This window comes from Apteryx rowi, unplaced genomic scaffold (assembly GCF_003343035.1).
Source record: "Apteryx rowi isolate R43461 unplaced genomic scaffold, aptRow1 scaffold_1230, whole genome shotgun sequence".
NCBI lineage: Eukaryota > Metazoa > Chordata > Aves > Apterygiformes > Apterygidae > Apteryx > Apteryx rowi.
The window spans coordinates 33955-59430 of NW_020447454.1; the positions used below are offsets into that span (position 1 = coordinate 33955).

The 25476-nt window shown below is 38.2% G+C and overlaps 1 protein-coding gene across 19 annotated transcripts in view; it reads left to right on the plus strand.

Moving 5' to 3' along the window:
* LOC112960877 (fibronectin type-III domain-containing protein 3a-like) overlaps positions 1-25476 on the plus strand; it is an 80181-nt gene that overhangs the window by 14510 nt on the left and 40195 nt on the right. For 7 of the 19 annotated variants that reach the window (XM_026055501.1, XM_026055500.1, XM_026055509.1 and 4 more), the window contains exons 2-3: positions 3965-4093; positions 18039-18080. In XM_026055501.1, the coding sequence (XP_025911286.1) occupies positions 3992-4093; positions 18039-18080 (144 nt within the window). In that variant the 5' untranslated portion in view covers positions 3965-3991. Of the gene's footprint in view, positions 1-3960; positions 4094-14650; positions 14825-15917; positions 16163-18038; positions 18081-20075; positions 20224-20991; positions 21222-25476 lie in introns of those variants that run through there. The other 12 variants (XM_026055507.1, XM_026055508.1, XM_026055519.1 and 9 more) reach the window with 10 other exon arrangements.

Sequence of the window (25476 nt, forward strand, 5' to 3'; positions counted from 1 at the left end):
ATTTTGTGCTTTTGTTCAGGCAAAATATTGTGTAATGCCGAGCCAGGTCTAAGACTATTACACCAGTGCTCTTACCAGTATCTTTATCAAGGACACTTCACCAGAAAATTCTCATCAAGTTAATTGGAAAAGATTTTTTTTTTTTTGTCAGTCATACTTCTTTCTTAACTCTTTATAAATAACATTCCACATCAACTGTTAACTTATTTGGCCTCAGATCGCTGTTGGACTGACAGGCCTAGATTGTCCCATTAGCCCTTTTTAAAATAAAGTATTTAATATATGATTAAGGGTTTTTTTTTTTTTTCCCAGACCTCTGAAACTTTCCCAGGACTCAAAAGTTATTTGGAAGTTTTTTCCAAAGATCTAGAGATGGATTTCTTCTAAAAGTCTTGGATGCAAGCTATTTGGATCTGCTGACTTAAAAGCTGTGTCTTCGGTGCCTATTTGACATCTTCACTCTGATACAATAGAATTGGGCTTATTTCCAAGATACGCTTATTAAACATTTCTGCCATTTTTGATGCCAAACTTTTGTCTATTTTGTCTAGCCTCCCCTCCCTCTGCCATGCAGTACTTCCCCTTTTTCAAACTCCTGTCTATCTTTATTTTATCCTCAAAGCTGAAGGAAAGGCTTATCCTCTAAGTGGCGGACATACCAGGTCTTACCAACTGACCATGTTATGCACGACTGGTGCAGATTGCTGCTTCTTGGCTAGTGATAGGGCATAGCCTTCTGGTGACACACGTAACAGACCCACATTGGCGTGAAATTTAATCCTGTAGTCTTCGAGACTAGTTCAGTGGCATTGCAGAGAAATCTATTATTGCGTTGTTGAGAAAGCATTGGTTTTTTTGTTGTTGTTGTTGTTGTTGTTGTTGTTGTTTTTGTTTGTTTTTAAGATTGCTACCTGTCTGACTCTGAAATCGCTTTCATTTTTGGTGTAGAGGGAGTCAGAAATGACACTCTACCCAGAACCTCCTGTCAAGGTGTATCAATGAGCAGTGGTGCTTCATCTCTAGAATAAATCAGACTCTTGGATTCAGAAGTGGAATTCAGCTGAGTCCCAATTAAGGCACCTGAGTCTGTGGGCGAACTGCAGAATACCCACCTGAGAATACATACCCATACACCTGTAGTACCTTCGTTTTTACAAATCAATTATTTTAAAATTATTTATTTTTTTAAATTACTATTTTTACAAATTAAATTAAGTGCCTTTGTGAGAGAGAGTGAATGAGTGAATCCAAGGCCAATTGTTCTGTATGTCCAGGACTGTTCCGGTCTTGGAAGGGCTGAACAAGTTGTCATGGCTGTCATACTTAAATGCATTTGGGTTATGTTTAATTCTCATTAGTGTCCAATTTGATAGACATGTTTTGATTTATGCCTAATATGTGGTGATAGCAGTAAGTGCATCATAAGTTAGGAATCAGTCAAAAATTAGCGTGTGATGAAGGAGGTTGGTGCTACTTTATATAACAGGCTAGTCATTAGCTTGGTGGCCCGGGAATAACGAGCAGGATTCAACTTAAACCTGAGAAATTCAAGCCTACGTTGTCCTGGAGAACGTTTGGACTGTTTCAGCTTGGAGTATTGGAGTTGCCTTCCTGTCTGTGGCACTGTGTAAATGGGAGGGCAAAGTGGCTGGAGCTGTAAGATCTAGGGACGGTGAGAAGGGGCCTGCTTGTACCTGTCATGGGAGAAGGGAGGCCCTGACTCTCCCCCCTGCTTCCAGGCTCTCTGTTCATTTTACATTAAGCAGTCATTGGATAACACACTGGAAAGCTCCCTGTCAAGCTTGCTGGCTTGAAAGATGATCCAAATAACTTTCATCAGCACTCTGCCACCTGCAGAAGTGGTGGAGACTTGCTGTAGCCTGGAGGGTTTCTTGATGAGTGGGAAAGCTTTTAAAGTAAGGTAGGAATATAAAACTTGGTCCGCATTCCTTGGGAGACTAATTAGTCTGGCTAAACAGGTATAAATGACTTGGCATAAGTGGTGATGAATTCTTATATAATCATAGTTAGGTTTTAAGACTCTTAACCCAGAGGGATTTAAATTTTTTTTTTCCAGCTTTAACCTTTGTAAGTTAAGTACTGTTTACTTTCCTGGTATACTTTAAAATCATTGCAGGGGAGTTTTTTCCAAGTTCATAGTTTTATAGTAGGGCAACCCTCAGCATAGAAATGGTTAAATCACTCTGTGTATGTGTAGCTGTATGAGAGGGTTATAGTGCCTTATTACTTAAGCATTTTCTGGAAAATGCTAAGTCTTTATTTTGCATGGGGCCTTTGGTACTAACAGCTCTACACTACACCCTGCAGCCCGCAGCAAATGTACAGCCAACTTGGCCTTAGAGGAGCGAGCAAGTGAAAAACAGTCACTTGGGTGGGGTGGAGGCTGTTTTAGAGAATGCATTCCTATGTGGCAAGTTGTAACAGCAGCGCTCTCAGCTGCTCGAATAACATTGCTAGCACTTGGGACTGAAGTCAGTGTCCTAAAGCTAGCATTATCACCCCTTGAATTCTGTAGGGTATCTCTTCTTTTAAAGGAAGTTGCAAACTGTGCTTAACAAACATCTACATACAACACAAACACAAGTATATTGTCTATATGTTCATGAACAGAGATGCTTATTGGTTACAGTTGGTAAACACAAAATGCAATTAACTGATGAGAATTCTGAATGTACTATGCAAAGCCCTTAGCGAATTCTTTTTTGTCCTTTTTTCTTTCTGTTTTGTTAAGGAATCTCAAAAATAACTTTCCGCATTTCTTGCCCTCTTAAAGATATATTTTCTTGGTTCTTGTTGATTTTTAATTTTCACATTCATGTTTATATTTCAAAAGGTAGGTCAGTATAACTTCAAATAGAATTTTGAAAACAGTTTAGAAACATTATTTTCTTAATTAGACTCATAAGACACATTTCCAATATGGAAAAATTTTAATCTTCTGCTTTTTTTTTCAGTCTTAATTCTTCTAGCCAGGTTTCATATAGCAGTAGCGCCCTAAATAGCATAAAAGCCATTATTTATGATTTGTTAATGTAATGAACAGGAACCTTCAGTTGAAGTCTGCTTTCTGTTGTGCTGTTGCTTGACACTTGTCCGTTGGAGTTGACATGGATCACTGTTTTTGTGGAGCTCTTGCCTATTTTTTTTTTCTTGTCATCAGATTTCATGTATCTTTACAGTTTGCACTAGCAGGCTTTTTATAGTATAGTTATGAGAATTACACTTATGTGTGTGTGTAGGCATTACCTTTCTCTTGGAAGTTCTAGCTACTGGTAAAGCTATTAAAGGGCCAGTGGGCATCAAAATGACTGCTTAAATTCAGGGGTTAAATATATTTTAAAAGTACAGAAATGTCAGAGGATACAATTGCTCAGAATTTTTAGTTCGTTTGCATTTCACTTAAACATTTCACAGTAATGAGTTGTTCTTAAAAGGGCATTTGTTTGATCTAATAGTAAAAAAAAAAAGTGGGTTGGTGATTTAAAAAAAAAAAAGTGTCTCTATTCTTAGATCTCAATTTTTACCAGTTTCATATAAACAGGAACACTATATAAGTAAGTTTTAAGGCAAATGCGTATTTTCAGTTCTTTCTGGTACATGTTTTGTCAGCAGGGCCAGTCAAACTTTGACTCTAAAGCAAGCCTTTTGCCTAAGTTGAAAGATCCAGGTGTCTTAGCTTGAATACTGTGATTTATCTTCTTCTGAGGTTCAGCCACTAGAGGGAGTCTGAACCTACCCTCTGTATGGATGTAGCTTGGACTGGCTAGCAAAACATTCCAGCAAGCATGTAAGCTTTAAAATGTGTTATGGAAACATATTTTAGAGACCTATTTTTAATTTCATAAACTTGACTTTTAAAAAGCAATACTTGAGACTGTTTTTGAAGGATAACTATTCAGAAATATTTATATAGTTTAACCATTTGAGTAACTTTTCTTTGCAGGTGAACTTGTGAATTAGTGTACCACCAATGATGGCAGAGCACTCACCATTACTGGATACCACTCCAATTATCAGTAGTGAAATTCCTCTTCTAACTTCCCCTATTGTTAGTGGGGATGGAGCACAGCAGGTAAGGAAACTTAAATATCTTTTTTCTTTTTTCTTTTTTTCCCCCCTCTTTTCAACAGCATCAGTGACATATTGACACTTTAAAAGTCAGTAAGCCTTTATCTGGAATATTTTTGTGCAATTCTGGTCATGCGTGTCTTGTAGAGATGAGTTCAAGGTAGAACTGGTGCAGTGAAGACATTTGTAAGGAGTACAAAGCAGAAAACCTGTCTTGTAAAAGAACACTTTTCTGTAAGGTTGGGAGCAGACAGCTGCCATGCCATCCAGCCATGCATGAGTCTTAATTCAGAAGCCATGTAGTTGCATCAGCATGCGACCTTGTTAAGGCTAATAAGCTTCCCCCTATGGTAGGACTTATTAGCTCAGGCACAATGTGTGCTAACAACTCTATGGCCTCTAGACTGGATCTTGTTCACAACTGAGTATCTTGAATGGTGGGACTTTCTTCTGTTTATTTATGCCTACCTAAACACTTACTCAAATAGCATGACTGTTTTAGGCTAACAAAATGATAGCTAAGAAGGACTTACAATCCCTGTTTTGGAATACTTCAGAAAGGTCAGCTCCAGAGAGGAAGAGAAGCTAAACAAAGTGTTGGCAAAAGAAAAAATAGGAATTCTCCAGATCTTTAGGCTAGAAAGAACATTTTAGATGCTGGAAAAGCATGATTCTGGAACAGCTTCCAATGGAAAGAAAGGGGTAAAAAAATAATTATTTTTAAGGGGCTTGAAGTATCTGAATAGACTAAGAGACTATTGCCTGTGAAAGGAAGAGACTGGAGTTGATGATCTAGGAAGTCCCTTCTAGTCTACTATTCCAATGTTTCACATTTATACAAAAGAAGTAATTTTTTATCATAAGAAAGGGGAATTAATTTATAGGGTAAAAAAATTGCAAAAGAGATTTAGAATGAGACTGGAGAATGGATTGCAGCAGTGCTTGAGATCAGGTCTGGGCTGCAGGGAGATTTTTGCAGCATAAGTGAAACTTAAATGCAGAGGAAGAGTTTGATAAATGTCAGTTAATAAATATGTGAACAGAAAATACCAGAAGAAGGAAAATGAAATACTCCAGCTTGCTTTTTCTCCAAAGTCTATTTTCAAATACTAATATTCAGAAGTAGTCATCTGCAACATGCAAGAGAACAGTTACTATTTTCTTACATGTCCTACCTTGAAAAATTCAATTTGAAAGCCTTACAAACAGAAAGGAATAAAACATGCCTACACAAAATTAGGCATGCCACCACCATTTAAAATATTTTTTCCTCTTACTGTTGTTGTTTAAGGCTTTTTATAGATGCATCACAGAATTCTTGAGGTTGAAAGAGACCTTGGAGATCATATAGCCCAACCTCCCCCCCATCAAACAGGGGCAGCTAGAGCAAGTTGTTCAGGCCTGTGTCCAATCAGGTTTTGAATATCTCCACAGCCTCTCTGGGCTTGGACAAACACTGTCCTCTTAGACACTGAAACAGGTTTGTTTGTTTCATCCCCCTTGCAGTAAAATAACTTATGTTTAAGTGGAATTCCTGGATTTCAATTTGTGCCTGTTGCCTCTTGTTACTTCACTGGGTACCACCAAGAAGAGTCTGGCTGTGTTGTCTTTACTCCCCTGCTGTCAGGTGTTTATACATGCTGATAATAAGATCCCCTCTGAGCCTTCTGTGCTTGATGCTAAACAGTCCCAGTTCTCTCATCCTCTTCCGGAGTGTCAGATGCTGCAATCCCTCAGTCATCTTTGTGGCCCTTCACTGGACCCGCACCAGTACCTCCATGTCCCCCTTACACTGGGGAGCCCAGAACCGGACCAGCACTGCAGATACGGCTTCACTAGTATAGAGTAGAGGTGAAGGGTCACTTCCCTTGACCTGTTGGCAATGCTCTTCCTAATGCAGCCCAGTACACTGTTAGAGTTTTTTGCTACAAGAGCCCATGCTGGCTCCTGGTCAGCTTGTCCACCAGGACTCCTAGATCCTTTTCTACAAAGCTGCTTTCTAGCCAGTCACCTCCCAGCCTGTACTGGTGCATGGAGCTATTCTCCACAGGTGCAGAACTCAGCACTTCCCTTTTTTGAACTTCATGAGAGTCCCATCAGCCCATTTCTCCAGCCTGTTGAGGTCTCTCTGAATGGCAGCACAACCACCTGGTGTATCAGCCTCTCCTCCACTTTTGTTTTTGTCTGCAAACTTGCTGAGGGTACACTCTGCCGCATCATCCAGGTCATTAATGAAGATGTTAGATGGTATTGGACTCAGTATTGGCCTCTGGGACATACTGCAGGAGACTGGCCTCTGCATAGTTTTCATACCACTGATCACAAACATTTGAGCTTGACAGTTCATCTAGCTTTCAGTCCACCTCACTGTGTGTTTATGTAGTCCGTACTTCATCAGTTTGTCACTGAGGAACATCATGGGAGACAGTGTCAAGAGTCTTGCTAAAGTCGCAATAAACTATATCCATTCCTCTCCCCTCATCCACTAAACTAGTCACTTTTTCATAGAAGACTATTGGGTGTGTCAGGCATGATTTCCCCTTTGTGAATCCATGCTGTATAATCCCAGTTGCCTTCTTGTCTTTAATATGTTTGGAAACAGCTTCCAGGGAGATGTGCTCCCTCACCTTCCCAGGCCTTAGGGTGAGACTGACTGACTTGTAGCTCCTTAGCTCTTCCTTCTTGCCCTCCTTGAAAATAGCAGTGACAGTTACTTTCTTCCGGTCCTCAGGAACCTCACCTGATCACCATGACCTTTCAAAGGTAATTGAGAGTATGCATTACTTGTCTTCTCCAAAAATAAGACTGATCAAGCTGTACTGTCCAGCTTATTCAGTCATGGTTCAGAATCTTGAGTCAGATCTGTCCGTGCTTAAGTATTCTTTTGGGGACATTTTTTTCATTAAAGGAAAATGTTGCCTCTCTTTTGCTACCAATCAGTATTAAAACTGGAAAACAAGCAAAGAATTTGATCAAAAAATGAAGTTGTAGGAGTTTCTGTTAATCTTCTTAAGTGAAAAACATAATATATGCTGTAGGTATCTTTTTAGCAACTGCTCTCTAAGAGTATTATCATCTACAGTGGAACTGATAATGTTAGTGTTTAAAAAAAAAAAAACTACAGAGAGCATTAGACAGGTTTTCAGTGGTGAATAAAGAAAATCATCTTTCTTCATTTCATGATAACTAACAATTATGCCACAATGTTGCCTACCATTTTGTGTTCCACAATGACTGATGAAAGTTGCATATTAGTTTCAATTTCTCTCTTCGCATCTAATACATGACTCATGAAAAATCTGCAAATGCATTTATTTAGTAGCAGGAAACTACTGGAAACCCTTTTTACGTCCGGTGATTTAGAAACCATCACTAAATGGAAATGCTTTTTATGTCTGGAAACTGGGAAATCCAGAATTACGGGTATTGCTTACTCTATCTAGGTTGCCTAATTAAGACTTATGCCACAGGAAGGTCAGGCCTTTGTGTGATTATGCATATCTTGACATTAAAGAAGCAGGATACACTATCATATGAAGTATGATATATTCGAGAAGCAAGTACAAAGCATTGTAACTTTTAGCCTTTTTCATATCTGTTAAAAAATGTTTTAACCTAAATATCCATTGTATGCTTTATTTTTCCTGTAACTTTTTGAAGTTACTGTGTATCTCTTTGAGGTACTATAGATGCATTAATATCATTTTGTGCTTCATGGCTTTTTGTACTAAAGACTTCTTGTTACTGCCATAATGAGTTCTAGAATATGACAGTGAATTCTTTTGCCATCATTGAGATATTCACATTTTCTGAAAAACTTTTCTACATGCTTAGCTACCCTACACAAATATTTTGCAGGGATGCATCCTTGAAAATATGAAAACTGCCTCTCTAGTTTCTTTTATAACAGCACCATGGTGTTGAATTGCATAATTGGTAACTTAATATGTAGTCTGACAGAACTTGTGTTCTCGCAGTCAAAATTCAGAACCACATTTTGTCTGTGTTCTGTTTTTATAGTGTTTTGGTGGCACTCTAGCTCTTCTAGTTACTTTTAGTCCTGACTGGAAAGAAGTTCTTATTTAAATACTATTTATATACATATGTGCACACTCACTCACTCTTTCATGGCAGAAATTGTGAATTTTTGTTCAGCTATGAAACGGCTGAGACTTTAAAATAGGGGAAAAAAAGAAACTCATATGTAAAGATAAATCTTACCAGAATTAATTATTTTAATTACTGTGATTTAAATTGATTTAAATGTACTGTGTGGTCATTGTGGCAGAATGCAAAATTGAGATGTTAAATGGATATGGACCATTCAGTCCTTTTCTGGAACAGTTCACATCTTCAAGATAATTAATTTCAGATACTTTAAGTTCTAGCAATTTAAACTTGAAATAGTAGTACAAATATTTGAACATGTTATGATGAAAGGTCATATGCTTCAAACAGTGGAAGTGCCTGATTAGGTTAAAGCTGTAGCTTTTCATCATGTTTTAAAACAAAACAATCCACAAAGCTGGAGGAATGCATGTGTTCAGGCAGAAACCATGAGGAATTTAACCTATATGTTGGGACTTCCGTGTTGGCATTCATATGCAATTCACTGTCATTCACTGCTGCTGTGGGAGATCTCCTCTTTCTGTGTCCCATGGAAAATACTGTTAGTCTCATAGGACAAAACTGGGGAAAGGGAAGAGTAGAGAATAAAGTCCATTAGCTCCTTTCTCTCTGTTAAGCACAGAAATAATGCTTTTGCGCCTTCTCATCACTATGCTCAACATGAGAAAGGGTAATATACTCCTTAAATCTTGGTGGTAAGGTTGGGAATGAAGTTTGGAGATGATCCATAGGAGTTAGGATAGAAACAAAGTGAGACTGAAAAGACTTGGTAGGAGGACAGAATCACAGAATCACAGAATTGCTGAGGTTGGAAGGGACCTCTGGAGATCATCTAGTCCAACCCCCCTGCTCAAGCAGGGTCACCTAGAGCACGTTGCACAGGATTGCATCCAGGCGCGTTTTGAATATCTCCAGAGAAGGAGACTCCACAACCTCTCTGGGCAACCTGTTCCAGTGCTCTGTCACCCTCACAGTGAAAAAGTTTTTCCTCATGTTCAGATGGAAGCGTCTGTGCTTCAGTTTGTGCCCGTTGCCTCGTGTCCTGTCGCTTGGCACCACTGAAAAGAGTCTGGTCCCATCCTCTTGACACCCTCCCTTCAGATACTTGTACACGTTGATAAGATCTCCTCTCAGCCTTCTCTTCTCCAGGCTAAACAGGCCAAGCTCTCTCAGCCTTTCCTCATAAGAGAGATGCTCCAGTCCCCTAATCATCTTTGTAGCCCTTGGCTGGACTTGCTCCAGTAGTGCCACATCCCTCTTGTACTGGGGAGCCCAGAACTGGATGCAGTACTCCAGATGTGGCCTCACCAGGGCTGAGTAGAGGGGGAGAATCACCTCCCTCGACCTGCTGGCAACACTCTTCCTGATGCACCCCAGGATACCATTGGCCTTCTTGGCCACAAGGGCACATTGCTGSCTCATGCTTAACTTGGTGTCCACCAGCACTCCCAGGTCCTTCTCAGCAGAGCTGCTTTCCAGCAGSTCAACCCCCAACCTGTACTGGTGCATGGGGTTATTCCTCCCCAGGTGCAGGACCCTGCACTTGCCCTTGTTGAACTTCATGAGGTTCCTCTCTGCCCACCTCTCCAGCCTGTCCAGGTCTCTCTGAATGGCAGCACAACCCTCTGGCGTATCAGCCACTCCTCCCAGTTTTGTATCGTCAGCAAACTTGCTGAGGGTGCACTCTGTCCCTTCGTCCAGGTCATTGATGAAGAAGTTGAACAAGACTGGACCCAGTACTGACCCGTGGGGGACACTGCTGGCTACAGGCCTCCAACTAGACTCTGTGCCACTGATCACAACTCTCTGAGCTCTGCCATTCAGCCAGTTCTCAGTCCACCTCACTGTCCACTCATCTAGCCCACACTTCTTGAGCTTGTCTATGAGGATGTTATGGGAGACAGTGTCAAAAGCCTTGCTGAAGTCAAGGGAGACACCATCCACTGCTCTCCCCTCATCTACCCAGGCAGTCATTCCATCATAGAAGGCTATCAGATTGGTTAGGCATGATTTCCCCTTGGTGAAGCCATGCTGACTACTCCTGATCACCTCCTTGTCCTCCACATGCTTGGAGATGGCCTCCAGGATGAGCTGCTCCATCACCTTTCCAGGGATGCAGGTGAGGCTGACTGGCCTGTAGGACAGAAGTGATTGGGGATTATTCATGTAAGGGTAACTCTTGCAATGAGGCATTACTCATCATCGCTGAGGTTGGGCAGGAAGAATGCGTGTGGTTACATAAGTCATGATTTGGTGCGGGGAAGTAAACTCATGACTGAGGAAAACAAAAACATTCAAACTACTTCAATACACACCTTGTTTTCTTGATATTAGACTGTGAAGTTGAATTGTTTCAGTTAACACTGGATTTCTACTGCACCCAGCACTATTCCAGGACAACTGGGTAAATTGTTGACCCTGAAGTTTTGAATCATCTTTTCATCTTCCCATTAAAGCTAAGAGTGGCCAAGTGAAACATCCCTGTAAAAACTTGGTCCTTTTTATTACCAAAGAGTGTAGATAGCACTCAGAGTAACCCAGTACCTGTTAATTGTTTCCTTCTCTTTGAGGAATAGGCCACACAGTGTCTGGCCTTCAGTTAGCTTTATTTATCAACGAGATACAGGAATAAAGTAATACTTCTAGCTTGTGAAGCTGATCACTTATCCTCTGAACTTTATTTGGAGGTTGAGGTGCTTAATGGGATTTTCAGAGTCTATATTTCCTCCTTGCTATTGCTAAACATTTTTTGCTGGACTTTCTCTTGGAGAAGAGGGTGCAGAGCTGAGAACTTTGACTTTTGCTTTCTACCTGCTGGACATTCTTCCTTTTAAGCTCTTATAACAATAAGATGATTCTTTTGCGCAGTGGATTTAGCTTTCATATGTTAACATAGACAGGATCATTTCCTTCTACTCCCTCTTCTCTAAGCTTTCTAAATTAGCATTTCTGTTATCTTCAATAAGCTGGCAGATAGAATTCAGTATGGATAACTACAAAATGATGCTGGTGGTTGTAGAGAGGGGATCCTAACTCTGTGTACATGGTGATGGGCTGTCAGCTGATGATTAACACTCAAACAAAGTCTTTGTTATAGTGGTTCTACACAATTATCAGGTCCTTGTTTAGTGGCAGCTTAAAAAGCAAACATTAGAGACATCAAATGAAACTAGCAAGTAGTGAATTAAAAATAAGCAAGAGAATACATATAAGCAAGAATATAAGCTTATATACATTACTTATAGCGTATATACTTATATACATAGTTAATCTGTGGAACTCCTTGTCACTGGATGGCAAAGAAGTTTATACAAGCTCAAAAAGCAATTAAAGAGATTCATGGGAGTAAAAATTCATTCAGGTTTGTTGAATAGAAAGACAGTATTTCTGTTTAGGAAGCATCAGAGGCAAGAGCAACTAGAAACGGGGCAAGTGTTCTAGGGAGGTATCACTATATGCTTGCCTTCCTACATCCTTCTCTAGGAACCAACCTTTGTCCACTGTTGCTGGTGAGATGTTAGGCTAGATGGACCTTTGGTCTGATCTGATGTAATTATTCTATTTGTAAGGCTAATTTTTTTTTAATATATATTAACTTTGTAGCAGAAATCAAATGTTGACATAAAATTAGGTCCTTTATCAATTTTTCTTTTAGGAAATAGTCTCAATATTTGGAGGTAGGTCTCCTGCTTATTAATATTACTGTCTGAGAGGCAATGAAAAGTACATTCTTCATGGAAATCAAAACAACAAATTGAGAAATTAGTGTCCCAAGAAATATCTGGCCAGTTAATGTAAGTAATAATTATTAAAGTTCTACCTGAGAAAGACTTGTGTAAGTCTATTATTTGCATGTTGTGATCAACCAGGGATACGGACTGAATGCAAAAATGTCTAACATTCTACTTTATGGACTTAATAATGCAATGAAAAAAGTGAGTTAACTTGCTAATAGTGAAACGTAGAACTCTTATTATATCATCAGACCTTAATCCTGCATCTGTTTTCTGGTGGGCAACCAATGTAGTCAGCAAATCTCTACAAAAGCAGATTTTTGCATTCAGACTTTATTTTGCAAATATTTAAGTAGTTGGCACTATTTGTTATCAGTGAGCCAGTCAGAAATTCTTTGGTGCAACAGAATTTTGTTTAAAAAAAAAAAAAAAAGTGATCTGTTGTGAAGGCCTGCAGACTTACCACTATAGAGTTGAGTCTGAAAGCCCAGGGAGTCAGCAGTTTGTCTAGATGCCAGCTCCCAGTGTGTTGTTAGGAAGCCTAAAACCCAGGATTTTTGTGATAGAGCCTGTCCTGAGGCTTTGGGATTTTAATATCCAGAAAATTCCAGAAGCCTCCCACGATGTGGGCTCTTGAAGGGCCCTGGTGATCCCAGAGCCGCTGGGACATTCTGTTTTAAGCTGGGCTTTGCTTCCCTCTCTGCAGCAGGGAGTCTGGAAACAGTGGTAAGCTCAGTAATAACTAGGACATTCAAGACTTTCAGGCTCCCTCTGTTCATTAGGTGCTCTCAACTGAGAAGTTAAAAATTAACTTCAAGTTTTGAGCACGTTTGTTTATCTCCAGTTCAAAGTGATATCAAATCACAGGGAGAAAAGCCTTCACTTGGGCAGAAAAAGCCCCAGGTTTTCCATGTACTAGAAATCCTCAGTCCTAGCCCACATTTTAGTGGGATATAAAAAAACACATGAATCCTATAAAGTATTTCCAAGCGGACTTTTTTTTTTTTTTTTTGGAAACTATTCAAACAGCACTGAGATGAAACATACCATTTGCTTTTAATCTCATTAACTGATAGATAGCTGTATATAGATGTGTGTGTGTATATATGTGTGTATATATATAGTGTGTGTGAGTTTAAGTGAATTCTTTGAATTCAAATAGGCCTTTAGCATTAAATCTGAAAGTTAGTATTTCTCAAAACCAATTTCTTTAAATATTAAGACTTCTGACCTTGAAGTTGGTATTAGCCTGTTATCATAGGAAGAAGTCTTCAGAAAGCGGAGTACTAGACTACTATAAAAATAAAATAATTCTGAGAAGCCCCTTTTTCTTTCGGCCTTCAGATTATTTGTTTACCTATGTGGAGTTACAGCAGAGATACAATGAAGATATAAACTAGGTTACTGAATGTTTTGTCCTGTTTTAGTTTTGATACTTTTGTTTCTGGAAAGCGTATGGTACATTATCAGCTTCCAGCTTGCTTTGTTTTTGCCTTGCTGCTGAAAATCAAGCCTAGAACTGCATATGGTTTATAGTCTGGATGAGAAAATCTGTGTTAAAAGTCAAGTTTAACAACATATACAGTTATGACTGTTCTCACAGCTTTCCATGTTGTGCCATTTCCCTTTCCTTCATCTGTGTGTTGAATTCATAGAGTACATGCATGGCTGCTTCTGTCATTGTGTTTCCCTGCCTCCCTCCCTCCCCCAAGCTCTATTGAATTAGCAGATATGTCTTTAACTTTTCCTTTCAAGGATTCATTAAGTTTGGTTTTAGTTGACAATTATTCCTTCATCCTTCAGTGACTTCATAACATTGAAATGCACCTGAATTGTGCTCACTGGAGTTCATTGGAAGTCTTCAGCATATAATGCTGAAGCTCCAGCTTACAAAAGTTGATCATCGAGCTGCATTTTTTCCAGTGTTGATTAATGGATCTGTGTGATAATTCGTCCTGGAAAAATAAATATACTGCAGATGCACTGAAAACTTGTTTTAAATTTCTAGAAGAGAACATCATTACTCCAAGGAAAAAGTGAGAGGATTCAAAATTCTCAGGTGCTTTGTATGTGTGAATAGAGTGCTGCTCTTGGTTAGCAAGAAGCAACGTCAGATTTATTGCATAGCTTATATTTGCATCCAAATACATGTATTTTAATATTCACTGTCTAAAAACAATAAATGTAGAAACATGAATGAAGGATGCGTAGTTCAAACTTTCCTATTCGTATTCAATATGGAAACTCACAGAATGAACTATCCTCATATAAAATTTTTCTGAATAGTCTTCTTTTTCTTCTGAAGTGTCTGACTTCAGTTGCATAATATGATTTGCAGATAAATTTTGGTTTCTCTGATATAATAGATTCATCCTAAGAGATTTGAGACAGGTTTTCCACCCCCGTGGAATGAATCTCTTTAGATACTGACATTTGGGAGATTGGGTGACATCTGAAAATCAGATTTTTAAGTCCAGGTTGGTTGCTCTGGGTTTCCCATATAGTCAATGGGGAGAAATAAGCATATCTAGAAGATGATCTTTTTTGTTGTTTGTTTTAGCAAGGTGACTAAAGATCTGTGCACTTTTTTCTTGGTGAGAAAGTGCAAGTTGCCTGGAGCTACAAGTATTGAGATAGCCCAGTTCCTCTCTGCAATCTGTTGCAAGTGGACACAGTTTGGGTCTGCATTCCTTTTTCAGCAAGATTTGAAAGGCTGCAGTAATGTCTAAGCAGTGTCCTGCACTTAGTCATGTTGACTGATCATCTTCTTTGTGGGACACGTGCATCAAGTAAGCCAGGACCAGAATACCAAAGTCCAAGACCAACAAAATCACCCTTACTGCTTGCGCACAACTCCTCGGAAGTCAGCAGTTGTAAGTTCTTTGTAAATTATGACAAAGGAGTGAGGACTGCCTTGCAAAGGTGTATCTTAACTACAAAATCTTTACTCTTAAAATACATGGGAATTATACATTTTTGTAAACAAGTAATCCTGAACTGCATCCCTTGCTAGTTGAAGCCTGCTTTTCCTGATGATTAGAGGTTTCTCAGTTTCTAACTGGCCAAAGTCCATCTAACCCTCTGCATGTTCCAGAATTAAAACATTTTATAGAGCACCCAGAGTGACATTCTTCTGGAAGAAGTAGATTCGGCTTTAGACACCAGCAGAAATGATCCTTGCCTCGTACTTTCTCTCCCTTTCCTTTTGAAAAGGGAGGAGAAGATATCGGGGAAAGGATGGGGGAAGGGTAAACATCTCCCTTGGAGCCCTTGCTCCGGTAGTGATGTCACCTTCCCCCAACCTGATCAAATTGAGGGAAGCGCCTTCCGCTTCTCTTCCAGCTCCATTTCATGGTGTCGCACTGTGCTTTGATATACAGTGAAACTCGGCTCCACATAAAGTTGCATGTGTGGAGAGAACATCTAAGGAAAGGATATTTTAGAAGCACTGTTGAAACCTCTAGCATGCTAAATCCTCTTCTGAAATGCTACTTTGAATAACTTCAGAATACAGTTTTCCCTTTGACACTTCCTTTTGCACTTGTTTAAGGTAGAAATGTTAGAAAAACATACTCAAGAGTCTTAAATGAGTCCCTGACTTATTACTGTATCAGAGAAGAGAAATCTAAGCTGTCATAAGTAATGTTAAATACAAAACTGTTGTCTTCTAATCCATCTACTTCCTAAACTAGTGGCTTGTAAATCTTGTAAACTCTTTAGAAGCTGAATGTCCAAATTCAGTTTGATTCTACTTGAATTTTTCTATCGATTGCCATAATTTCATTGCAGAGTGATTATTTTTAAAGGGTATTTATACTTTAATACAAATAAAAATTGAGTTGTTGAGCTGAATTCTGATTTTTAGAATAAATCATCTTTTTTCAAGATAGGGAGAAAAGGAGAAAGTTGTACTTTCTCACCCGCCTATTATTTCAGCCCTAGAAGTAATTCCAATATAAATTACAGAATGCTGCACAGCCAGAATGAACTCAACTGCTGCGCACTTGGTGAGGATCTCCATGAGTGACCTGCTGTTTTGGTAACTTCCTGTTTATAGAGGAGAGAAATAAACCAAGTGTCTGTCCTGCTCTCTGGGTTCTCCTTTTTTGTGCCTTGGAAGGTTGAAGGAAAGCAGGATGAGCACTGAAATGGCTCTGTCTCAGCCCACAGAAATGGAGTATCAATTGTAGCTCTGACCTCTCTGAAATAAGGTATTCAGCTGTTAGGTCACAGGTTGATCATGACTGCTTTATAACATTGTATATTGTTTCTCAGTGGATGCCAAACTGGTTGCATGCTTTTTCAGATATGTTCATAGACAAGGAAATTCTTTTAAGTAAAAAAGTTGGAATGCTCAGGCTTAAGTTCAATTCTTAGGAATGCCATTGACTCTCATTGTCATTAGCAAATCAGGTAGCTGTCTGCCTCAGCTTCTTCATCTCAGTTAGCTCTCATAATGTTTGTAAGATTCATTGTGGAATTTCTTTTTATTATTAGGTATTGTACAGAGGCAAAATATTAATGACAGGCTCTATAAAGATGACGCAACTGCTTAGCTTGTTTCAAAGTAGTGCTAACCAGCACTAATTCTTCATCTCTTTTCAGCATTAGGATCTTTAAGACTGATTCAGAGAGACTGGAGGGAGGCAGTCTTCAGAAGTGTTTCTAACATAGTGGAACATTGAATAATACTTACTCAACATACAGTACTCTACTGGCAACTGCTGGTACAGCCTGCAGTCAAAGGGCTGAAATTTCAGAATACATACAGTTGAAGTACAGCTGAAAAAGTCTTTTAGATTGATGCTCAGTTAAAATAATTGCAAGGGTATTTTGATTCTGTAAGAGTTGTGAACAAGATGGGATCATTTACAGGAAGAGAAAAGCTTTCATTTTAAATATGATATTTAAAAAATTGTTGTGAATCAGGTTAAAAATCTGCAAAGTGCCTGAGTTTTTTGAACAATGCATAGCACTTCATTTCTACAGCAGTATTAGAAAATTTAAGTTGTTGATTCTCTGAACATTTAAGTGTGTACATAAATATTTGTAGCGTCTTAAGCACTCAACTTTTTTGGGAGGGGGAATTGTCATGGACACAAGCATCTTCAATTCAGACAACAGCCTTTGTTAAATTACTTACTGCTTTCCAAAATTAAGTTGACAGTCTTCTACCTTTTAATGCATCTAGATACAACTTAAATGAAAGCTTATTCCCCAATTTCTGTTTTGGACTGGTGCAAATTAGCACTGTACCTAAGCCTGCTTATTAGGAGGCTAGCCCTTAAAAAGTCTGAGCTGCAAGCTTGGCCCTCACCACTTTGCTGTGTGTTATGCTTTCTATCCCTCGCCCAGTTTTGCTTAGCAGTGTAAAGCTAGTCATGTGGACTTCAAACAGCAAACCTTCATGAAATGAGAAAAATCTGGTTAGTCTTGCAGTTTTTATTTATAGAGATTGATGTTTCTAACCAATGACCAGGACCAGATGATTCAGAGTTTCAAAGTTCAGGGACAGCTCCTAACATTGTTTCCTTATAATCCTTAGTAAACAAGGATTAGCTTAAAACTTTGAAGCACAAATGTTTCTGTTCTATTCAGATTCTTTGAAACATGGAAACCCTTCTGTTAGCCTTATGTTTATGCTTTATGATTTTAAAGATACTCTAGTGGGACTATTCTAAATAGCAAGTCTTCTGTACACTATCTACTAACCACAGACTGTTTCAATGCTAATGAAACAAATTGAGCTTGCTGTAGATGAGAGAAATCAAGACCGCTTAGCCAAGCTGTAAGAATTGCAAAATGCAAAAGCAAAGAGATAAAGCAGAAACAATAAGTAGATTAAAAATGTAAATATTTCTCAGTAATAACAAATGGTGCACAGACACTTATGGAACATACACTGACACTGTTAGATACTAATGAGAAGTCCTGAACATCTCTATCAGTCACATTAGATGCAAATTTTAACATTTATCCTAAGGTAGTTCTGCTCAGAAAACTTATTTTTACAAAACACATCTCCTGCTCTTCATCTATTTCTTCAACCTGTGATCAGCTTTCTGATATTACCCCTTTTTCTTCCAGGGCCTGGGGGGGACACAACAGAGAGGACATCTAATGAGTACAGTAAGAATCTTTATTTAAAAAAAAAAAAAATTTTGTAAATAAAATCACTCTAGATTTGTCTGATAAGTGACCTCCAATTCTCAGATCTTTCCAACACGTCTTACAACAAAAAGCAGTGAAAACTTACTGAAATCTTCTGTTTTTCAAATCTCATCGCCACTGAACAGTCTAGTCATCTTTCCAACCTCTTCCTCTTTCTAGTTGCTTCTAGGGATATTCTGCCTCTTGAGTCCTTACGGTAGTGCTGACAGTGTCTTGTAACAGTGTTAAAGATGAAATGTTTGCTCATTTTTATTATCTCCATCAGCTGTGTTTTAGAAAAATGGCACAATGTGAGTTGCTTGCTCTCACCCCTGAAAATACACATAGGCTTTAGAAGATTGTCACTGAAAAGTTTCTCTCACGTTCTTTGGGACATGCTGCGATTATCTGAATCAGCCAAAGTGTCCAAGCTGAGATAATGTCTATGTTTAAAAAACAAAATATTCCTCCTTAGTCCTGAAATCAAGCTTTGTTAATAGTCTTTAGTACCCAGACGATCTCCTCTGATCTTCGTTATCTTCATATATGAAGGAGTTAGGTTATCAGTCAGTATTAACAGATGTTAGAATAGAGAATTGTGTGATTGTATGACACTTATAAATTGGAATTTGCTCAAATAAATTTGGTGAGAAATGTAACATATTACAATTTTAGTGTTAAGAGCATTGCACCGTGTTAATTGGACAAAGATCAATGTCTAGGACGCCTGTAAATGAGGATGAGAAGCGTGCTTTCTTCTATCAGCCATACTAAAAGCAGAAGAGAACTTAAGACAAAAAAAGAAAAACTACTAATATTACTTTTCCATATAGATACCACAGTAATGTTGTGTGCTTAGTCTGCCATGAAGCACTATGAAGTAGTACAAGAGCTCAACTTAGTTTTTAGAACCTTTTATAGGTTGTTCAGCATAATAGATGGCAAGGGAGGAAGTATTTAGGAAATCTGATAAGATTTTCCTATATCAATCTTTGAAAGATGCCTTTAAGAAAGGGTTAGTTGCAAATTACATTTTTCACAAGCATGAAATTATTAAATTGTTTTAAATTGTCAAACACTAAAGTCATTTTAGTTCATTTTTTATTACTGATTTGCCAGTTGCTTTCTTCCTGTTTTATGTTCTTACATGGTCTGTAATACCTATTACATACTTCTTTTGCATTTGTCCATTTAACTAGTTTTTTAAATGTTAGTACTTTTGATTCTGGGAAGGACTGGTTTATAGGCTCATTAGTATCATTATGATATGGACAGCATATTTTGAACACAAAAATCAATGAAAAAATGACTGTTATGTTCATGACTGGCATCACCTTAGATGGACCACGGATGTGGTTCCATCTGGCAGCTCCTGCGCTACTAATGAATAACAGCACTGAAGTCTTACGATGTTCTTTCATCAGTAGCCTTTAAGAAGCCACAAATACCACTGTCCTAGTCCTACAAATGGGAAAACTATGGCATAGAAGAGGTGACAAACCTACAAATCCCAGTAAGTCAGTGGCAGAGCTGCAATAGAATTAGGATCCAATTTTCCCTGTTCACTGGACTGTGCTTTGTAGAGCCAAGTTAAGCATAGTGATTTTGACTGAAACAAAGCACTGTGTACACTGATGGAAAAGTAGCCCCTTTGAATCCTAAAGATGAATATTCTAGACAATAAAATGGTTCTGGTTAGCTGATACCTTGAGCCTAGCAAATGTTTACTTGGTAAAGAATTCCATGCTGTGCAAGTTATATTCCTAACATTTGAACATACATGAGCAGAAAACTACTTTTGGGGTTTTTTTGGTAATTGGACTGTAGATTTGAGTCACTTTACATAAAAGTGTGTATGTGTGCATACGCTTACATTATATACTTACTACTTTTGAAGACATTACTGTCAAAATACTTCTAAAGTTTTCTATACCTCAGGCAATATTTAACCAGTAATCTAATGTCACATTCCAGTTATCAAGTTGTTATGAAGACTTGTTTCATATATTGTCTGCCTCTGGGTTAAGACTTGAGCCAGACTGCTGCATATGTGGTATTTGAAGTCCCTTCCCCTGGGAAGGGAGGGATGATTGTGCCTCTCCACACAGCGGGCTTTTTGCAGGTGAGAGTGCGCCAATGGACCCCAGTTACCATTGGGTTAACGACGGTAGATGTGAGCTTGCCAAAAACTAATACTGGGTGATTTCAGTTCAGTTCTTCAGTGGAAAGTAATAGAGGGAAACCATCGTAGTCAACCAGCTGAAATGTCTTAAATACAAATATCTAATAAATCTTTCTGATTATGGTCTTAGTTAAGGCAGATGTATGTAAATAATGATCTGTAAAGCACTATATTTTGGGGAATGTACTTTTTTCTTTTCACGTCTCCTAATGTTCCTGAAAAATGCACAGTACAAAGTATTTAAGAATAAGTATAATAAAATATATATCCATTTGGTGACTGTATTTTTTATTCTGTAATGCAGTGTGTGGTTTCCCCCCTCCCTTCTGACTTGCTTGCAATCTCAAGTCATGAGTTGCATCGTATCTTCAAGTGTAAAGTCAGAAGTTGGTTCATTCCCAGCTCATGTAGCCTATATGGGAATCAGGAGGCTAAATTAAAAACACAGTTATAAAGTGGAATATATTTGGAAGCTTTGTTCTCTTAAATCTGAACCTTCTGTTGACTGATGTTAGATGGTCCTGAAGCAGATGCGGCAGTAGCTATTTGTTGATTTAGTTGCTATGGTGACATGATACAGTGGTGTACAGCAGGAAGCTCGCTGTACATTGGCTAATTTGATAGGAAGGAAGGCTTGAGGTAGGTATTGCTGACTATATCAATAATTGACCCTACCTTTCGCATCCTCCCTCCACATGCTTTATGGAGGCACAGCTCCAGAGGAAGATAAAGTGGGCTACTCTGGTATGACGTTTTGGTTCAGGTGCCCTGTGAAATGAAGGGGGGCCGGTGCCCAGCACGTCTGCGATGATTGCCTCGGTCTTTAGTGAATGGAGCCGATTGGAGCGTCCGGCGTGGTGGCTCTTGCATCTTCCTTCGTCTCTTGTCATTGTGGGTAGCACCAGTTGAATGAGAGAAATAGAAGGATGCGAGCAACAGTAAGTGAAAGTGCTCAGGCTTTTGCAACGGGTTACTAGATTAAGCATGCTGCTAACGATCACCTTGACTGAGCTATTCGCAGAGGGAAATGTAAGTGTTCTGAATACGTACCCGAATGACAGAGCACAAATGGGGCTTTGCCTAGAAGTTGTGGGTTGTGTTATCTTCACCCTTTTCAGGATTAAAATACAGAAATACACCCAGTTTTCCTCTTTTAATTTCATTACAGACAGGCTGTTAAAAATACAGTACACATCTTAAAAAGGACTTGGCTGTACCACCCTCTAAACAGGTTTAGTTGAGTGTTTTAAAAATTTTTGAAGTCAGAATGACCAAGATCGTTAGCTAGAATTTTTTCCTGATTTTGTGAATTGTTTAAAATTGAAAATTGAATTTACCTTTGTCCTTTTGACTAAAAATACTTCTCATCAGTACTGCTGAGCTAATTTCACTGGCAATATTTTTAGACAAACCCCTGCTTTCTTTTTTTACAGTGCTGTAATCTTACTAGTGCATTCAGAGATAAGATTTTAGTATGCAGTCTTTCCATCATTTGTCATTTTCTTTTGACAATTGTTTGCTACTTATTCAGCTCCTATACCAATATAATGCTAAATACAGATGTTTTCATTTAAAAGAAACAACCCCACAACCCTGAAGCTCTTGTCTCTACTTCCTAGTAAAACACCTCAGAAAAGAGTATTATTTCTGCTTTTATAGAAATCGATTGATTGATCCTTTTTTAAAATTATGGTTTCAGAGGTCTGTTTAGAAACATGTTATCTTTTGGGGTACAGTAGAATTGGACAAAACCAGAGCCTTGCTTTTCAGTAGTACTGTTTTGTTCCAATTTATAATCCTTCCTGTTGTACAGGAGCTGTCCCTTATTATTATATATTTCTTTCAAATATGCCATAACCACAGTTGTAATATAACATACTCTTCTTCATACTGTATATGATTTTGCAATGGATAAAATTAAAGTAATATCTTTGGGGTTTTTCCCCCCACTTTCTCCTTGCCTTCTTACCAACTTCCCCACATTTTCAATAATAACTATGCCAAAATCTGAGTTTGTTTTGCTGCTAAGGGTTTGCATTGTTTTATTGTGATATATTTAGTGATAGATCTATTAGCATTCCTATGTATTTTCAGAGGCTTTTAATTCATTTGGAAAATTTTCTCAGATTTCACTCACTCTGGAATAATATGTGAATTCATGAAGCATAACTAACTCCTTTTAGAAGAAGGTATCAAGTAACTCATTCAGTTCTTATGCCCTTCATTTGTAGGTAGTGGGGCTGGGGAAGGGGAAGTATTCTGAATATCTCTTTACGCTGGAATTCAACTCTGTTCCTTTACTTTTCTTGTCTGCGTGGTGATGGACAGCACTAGCCTGTGGAAAGAACACGGCAGCAGCGCTCACGTGCGCTTATCCCACAACTTCGCGTGTGATGCAATGTATGTAGTGTAATGTATTTTGGGGTTTGTTTTGTTTTTAGCCTGGATTAAAAAAAATTAACTTTGTTTTTCCCCTTTTTCCCCTTCAAAAGGCTGATAATCTTTGATGCTGACAGATGTGTTTGAGAACGTATATATTTCGGAGAGGTCTAAAATAAAAAGCTTGACACTTATGGGTTTTTCTTTAATGAAAATATAAAAATGTTTGGCTCGTATCCCACCAACTCTAAAATGATAATTTTGATTTCTTTCAACTAAGACTTCACTGGTTAGAAATCAACCCATAGGTATTAGGAAAACTAAATGTTTTTTAATTAGTGTTGTATATTCAATTGCTAATAACTTTTTTACAGATACAGAATCTTTCAGGTATAAAAGCTTTTATTTGGGGAGAGTAGTTTACCTGCTACTAAAGATTTGGAAATGTCACTTTGAATACTAAATTTGTAAACAAATTTTGGCTACATCTTAACTGAATCTCTTGGTGTTTGTGTTGGCTCAGAAGAATTAGGACTGTATTTCAGTCCTGTCCCTTTAAAAATACAGGTATTACACATTGTAAAACCACAGTTTAAGCAATACTAAGAATCATCCTTGTGTAGTAAGTTTAAACTAGTCTCTTCTTTATAAACCTTGTTCAAACCTGTGATCTGCAAATATTTCCCCAAATCAGGTAGATCTTTATACCTGTATGCAGCAGGGTGGGGGAGAAGGTTAGCAACTGTCTTAATTCTGGATTTTACTGCTGTTGTGCCTACATTAAAAATCCTCACTGTACTTCCAGGCAGTCATTTACTTTTTACTTTAAACTTCTAGATTCTGAACAGTATGTTCAAAATATTACCTTTGGATGCATCAGACAATAGCAGTAATCTTTTGCATAGTTTTTTCCCCAAAAAATCTCTTTTCCCTCACAGATCAACTGTATTTATAGTTGATAGAAGAAGGAGAATATTTTGGAGATGCTCTTTTCCCTGTTTCTGACTTGTTTTCCTTACAGCAAGGCTGTATCACACGCATGTGTGCATACACACGTGTGTGTGTTTGGGGAGGGAGCCTCGTTCTTTAGCCTTTGAGGTCTGTTCAGAGAACTTCCTCTGCATGCATATAATGGGGAGCAAAAGAACAAAAATGTGTGAAAACTTGCCGTGAAACATCTCTTATTAGGTAGTGAGTGAATCCTGGCAGACAACTAAGAAACTTTTTTTTTTTTTAATCTGAATGACAACTTTCAGGTTTTACCTATTAGAAAGTGTGACTTCCCTTTTATTTCCCCCTCAGGGATAGAAATATCTTTAACCTCCAGTTATATTTACAGTTTCTGCTATGGAAAGATATTCCCTTAAAACTGTCACCACTTGTGATTTAGGCTTAAGCTCTTTTGTTTCCCTGCTGTGTGAGCCTTTCACCTCAGCTAGGGCCTAGGACAGAGATTAACCCAACTTTGGTATTGATGCTTTGTGGTAAAGTCCATAGGTTTTATTTCAATCTTGCTTACTAACCAGCTGGTGAAGACAGGCGTGTAGTGTCTGCAGTGAACAGTCATTAATTGTGCAAGCCCATCTATCCTTTATCATGTTCTTGTGACTTTTTTGGCATTTGGAAAACTTTCTCCCGTAGTTTGTAATGTAAATGCACACTTGTGGTGCCACAGTCTTATGCTGCCTTTCCTTCTTCTCAGCTAGCTGAAATTACCTTGAAACCTGGCACTCTGCTAATATGTCAGTCCTTCCGTTAGTAGCTTGCAGAAGTGTGCATCTTACTGACTGTGTGAAGGGTCATTTTTAGTTGTTATCTCAGTGCAGTTAATGGGCTTTTTGGCCTTATTTAATTAGTGTGCAAGCTAACATTTGAAAACAACAGGATTAGTTAGGTCTATATCTTAAACACCACTCTGTCCCTCGTTTGCTCCGGTGAAGAAATATGTTAACCTGCATCTTCATCTGACATGATGAAAACAGTCTGTTTAAGAAAGTATGCTGGATTCATAAAGACAAGGATTTGTAAGACATGAATTAGCTGTATTTTACATTGTTGCCATTCTGCCTTTGAAAGACGTTGCTGCAATCATATCGGTGGAGAGATATGTGTATAGGAATCTTATTTTGGCTTCTGTAGCCTTTACTTTGGGATGATAAAAGCCTCTTCAGGGTCTTTCTGGCATTACCATTTGGTCTGAAACTTTCCTTTTTTGGGGAGCAGCCCTCTGACTTGAGATGGCTGCAGCTCTGTCTTGCACAGGTGTCTCTTCTGTTTTTTGTTATTTGTATCCTTAGTCTTCTGATTTTTTTTCCAATTTCAGCCATTTTTTATCAAATTCATTTTTTCAGAGTTAGAAATAAAATGAAGACTTGAAAAAGCATTCACCTCCCAACTTGGTTCAGTACCTGGAAACACTGTCTAGATTCTCTTGCAGATAGTTGAGTTTACTTACAAAATAAGAAGTATTAAGCTTTTTGTTTTTTGAACACTACTACTGCCTTACACTCTTTAGATGCAAAATCAGAATACTTTTTCTCATCCCTAGCTCATGCTGATAGTCTGAAGCTAAATCACATATGAGATCTTCAAATGAAATTATTGTTACATCTGTTGTTATAATTAATAGTATGTCAAAATCTTTTTTTTTTTAGGTATCTCTGTAGTACTTGATCTTATGACTTGAACTGCAATAAAATTATACTTTAATACGGAATTCTTTGGAGAGAAATCTTAAAAACTGTTTTATGTAGAATTATTTTTATAAGCCTATTTTTCTTATAAAACTGACTCAAGTTGATTAACATCTGGAAT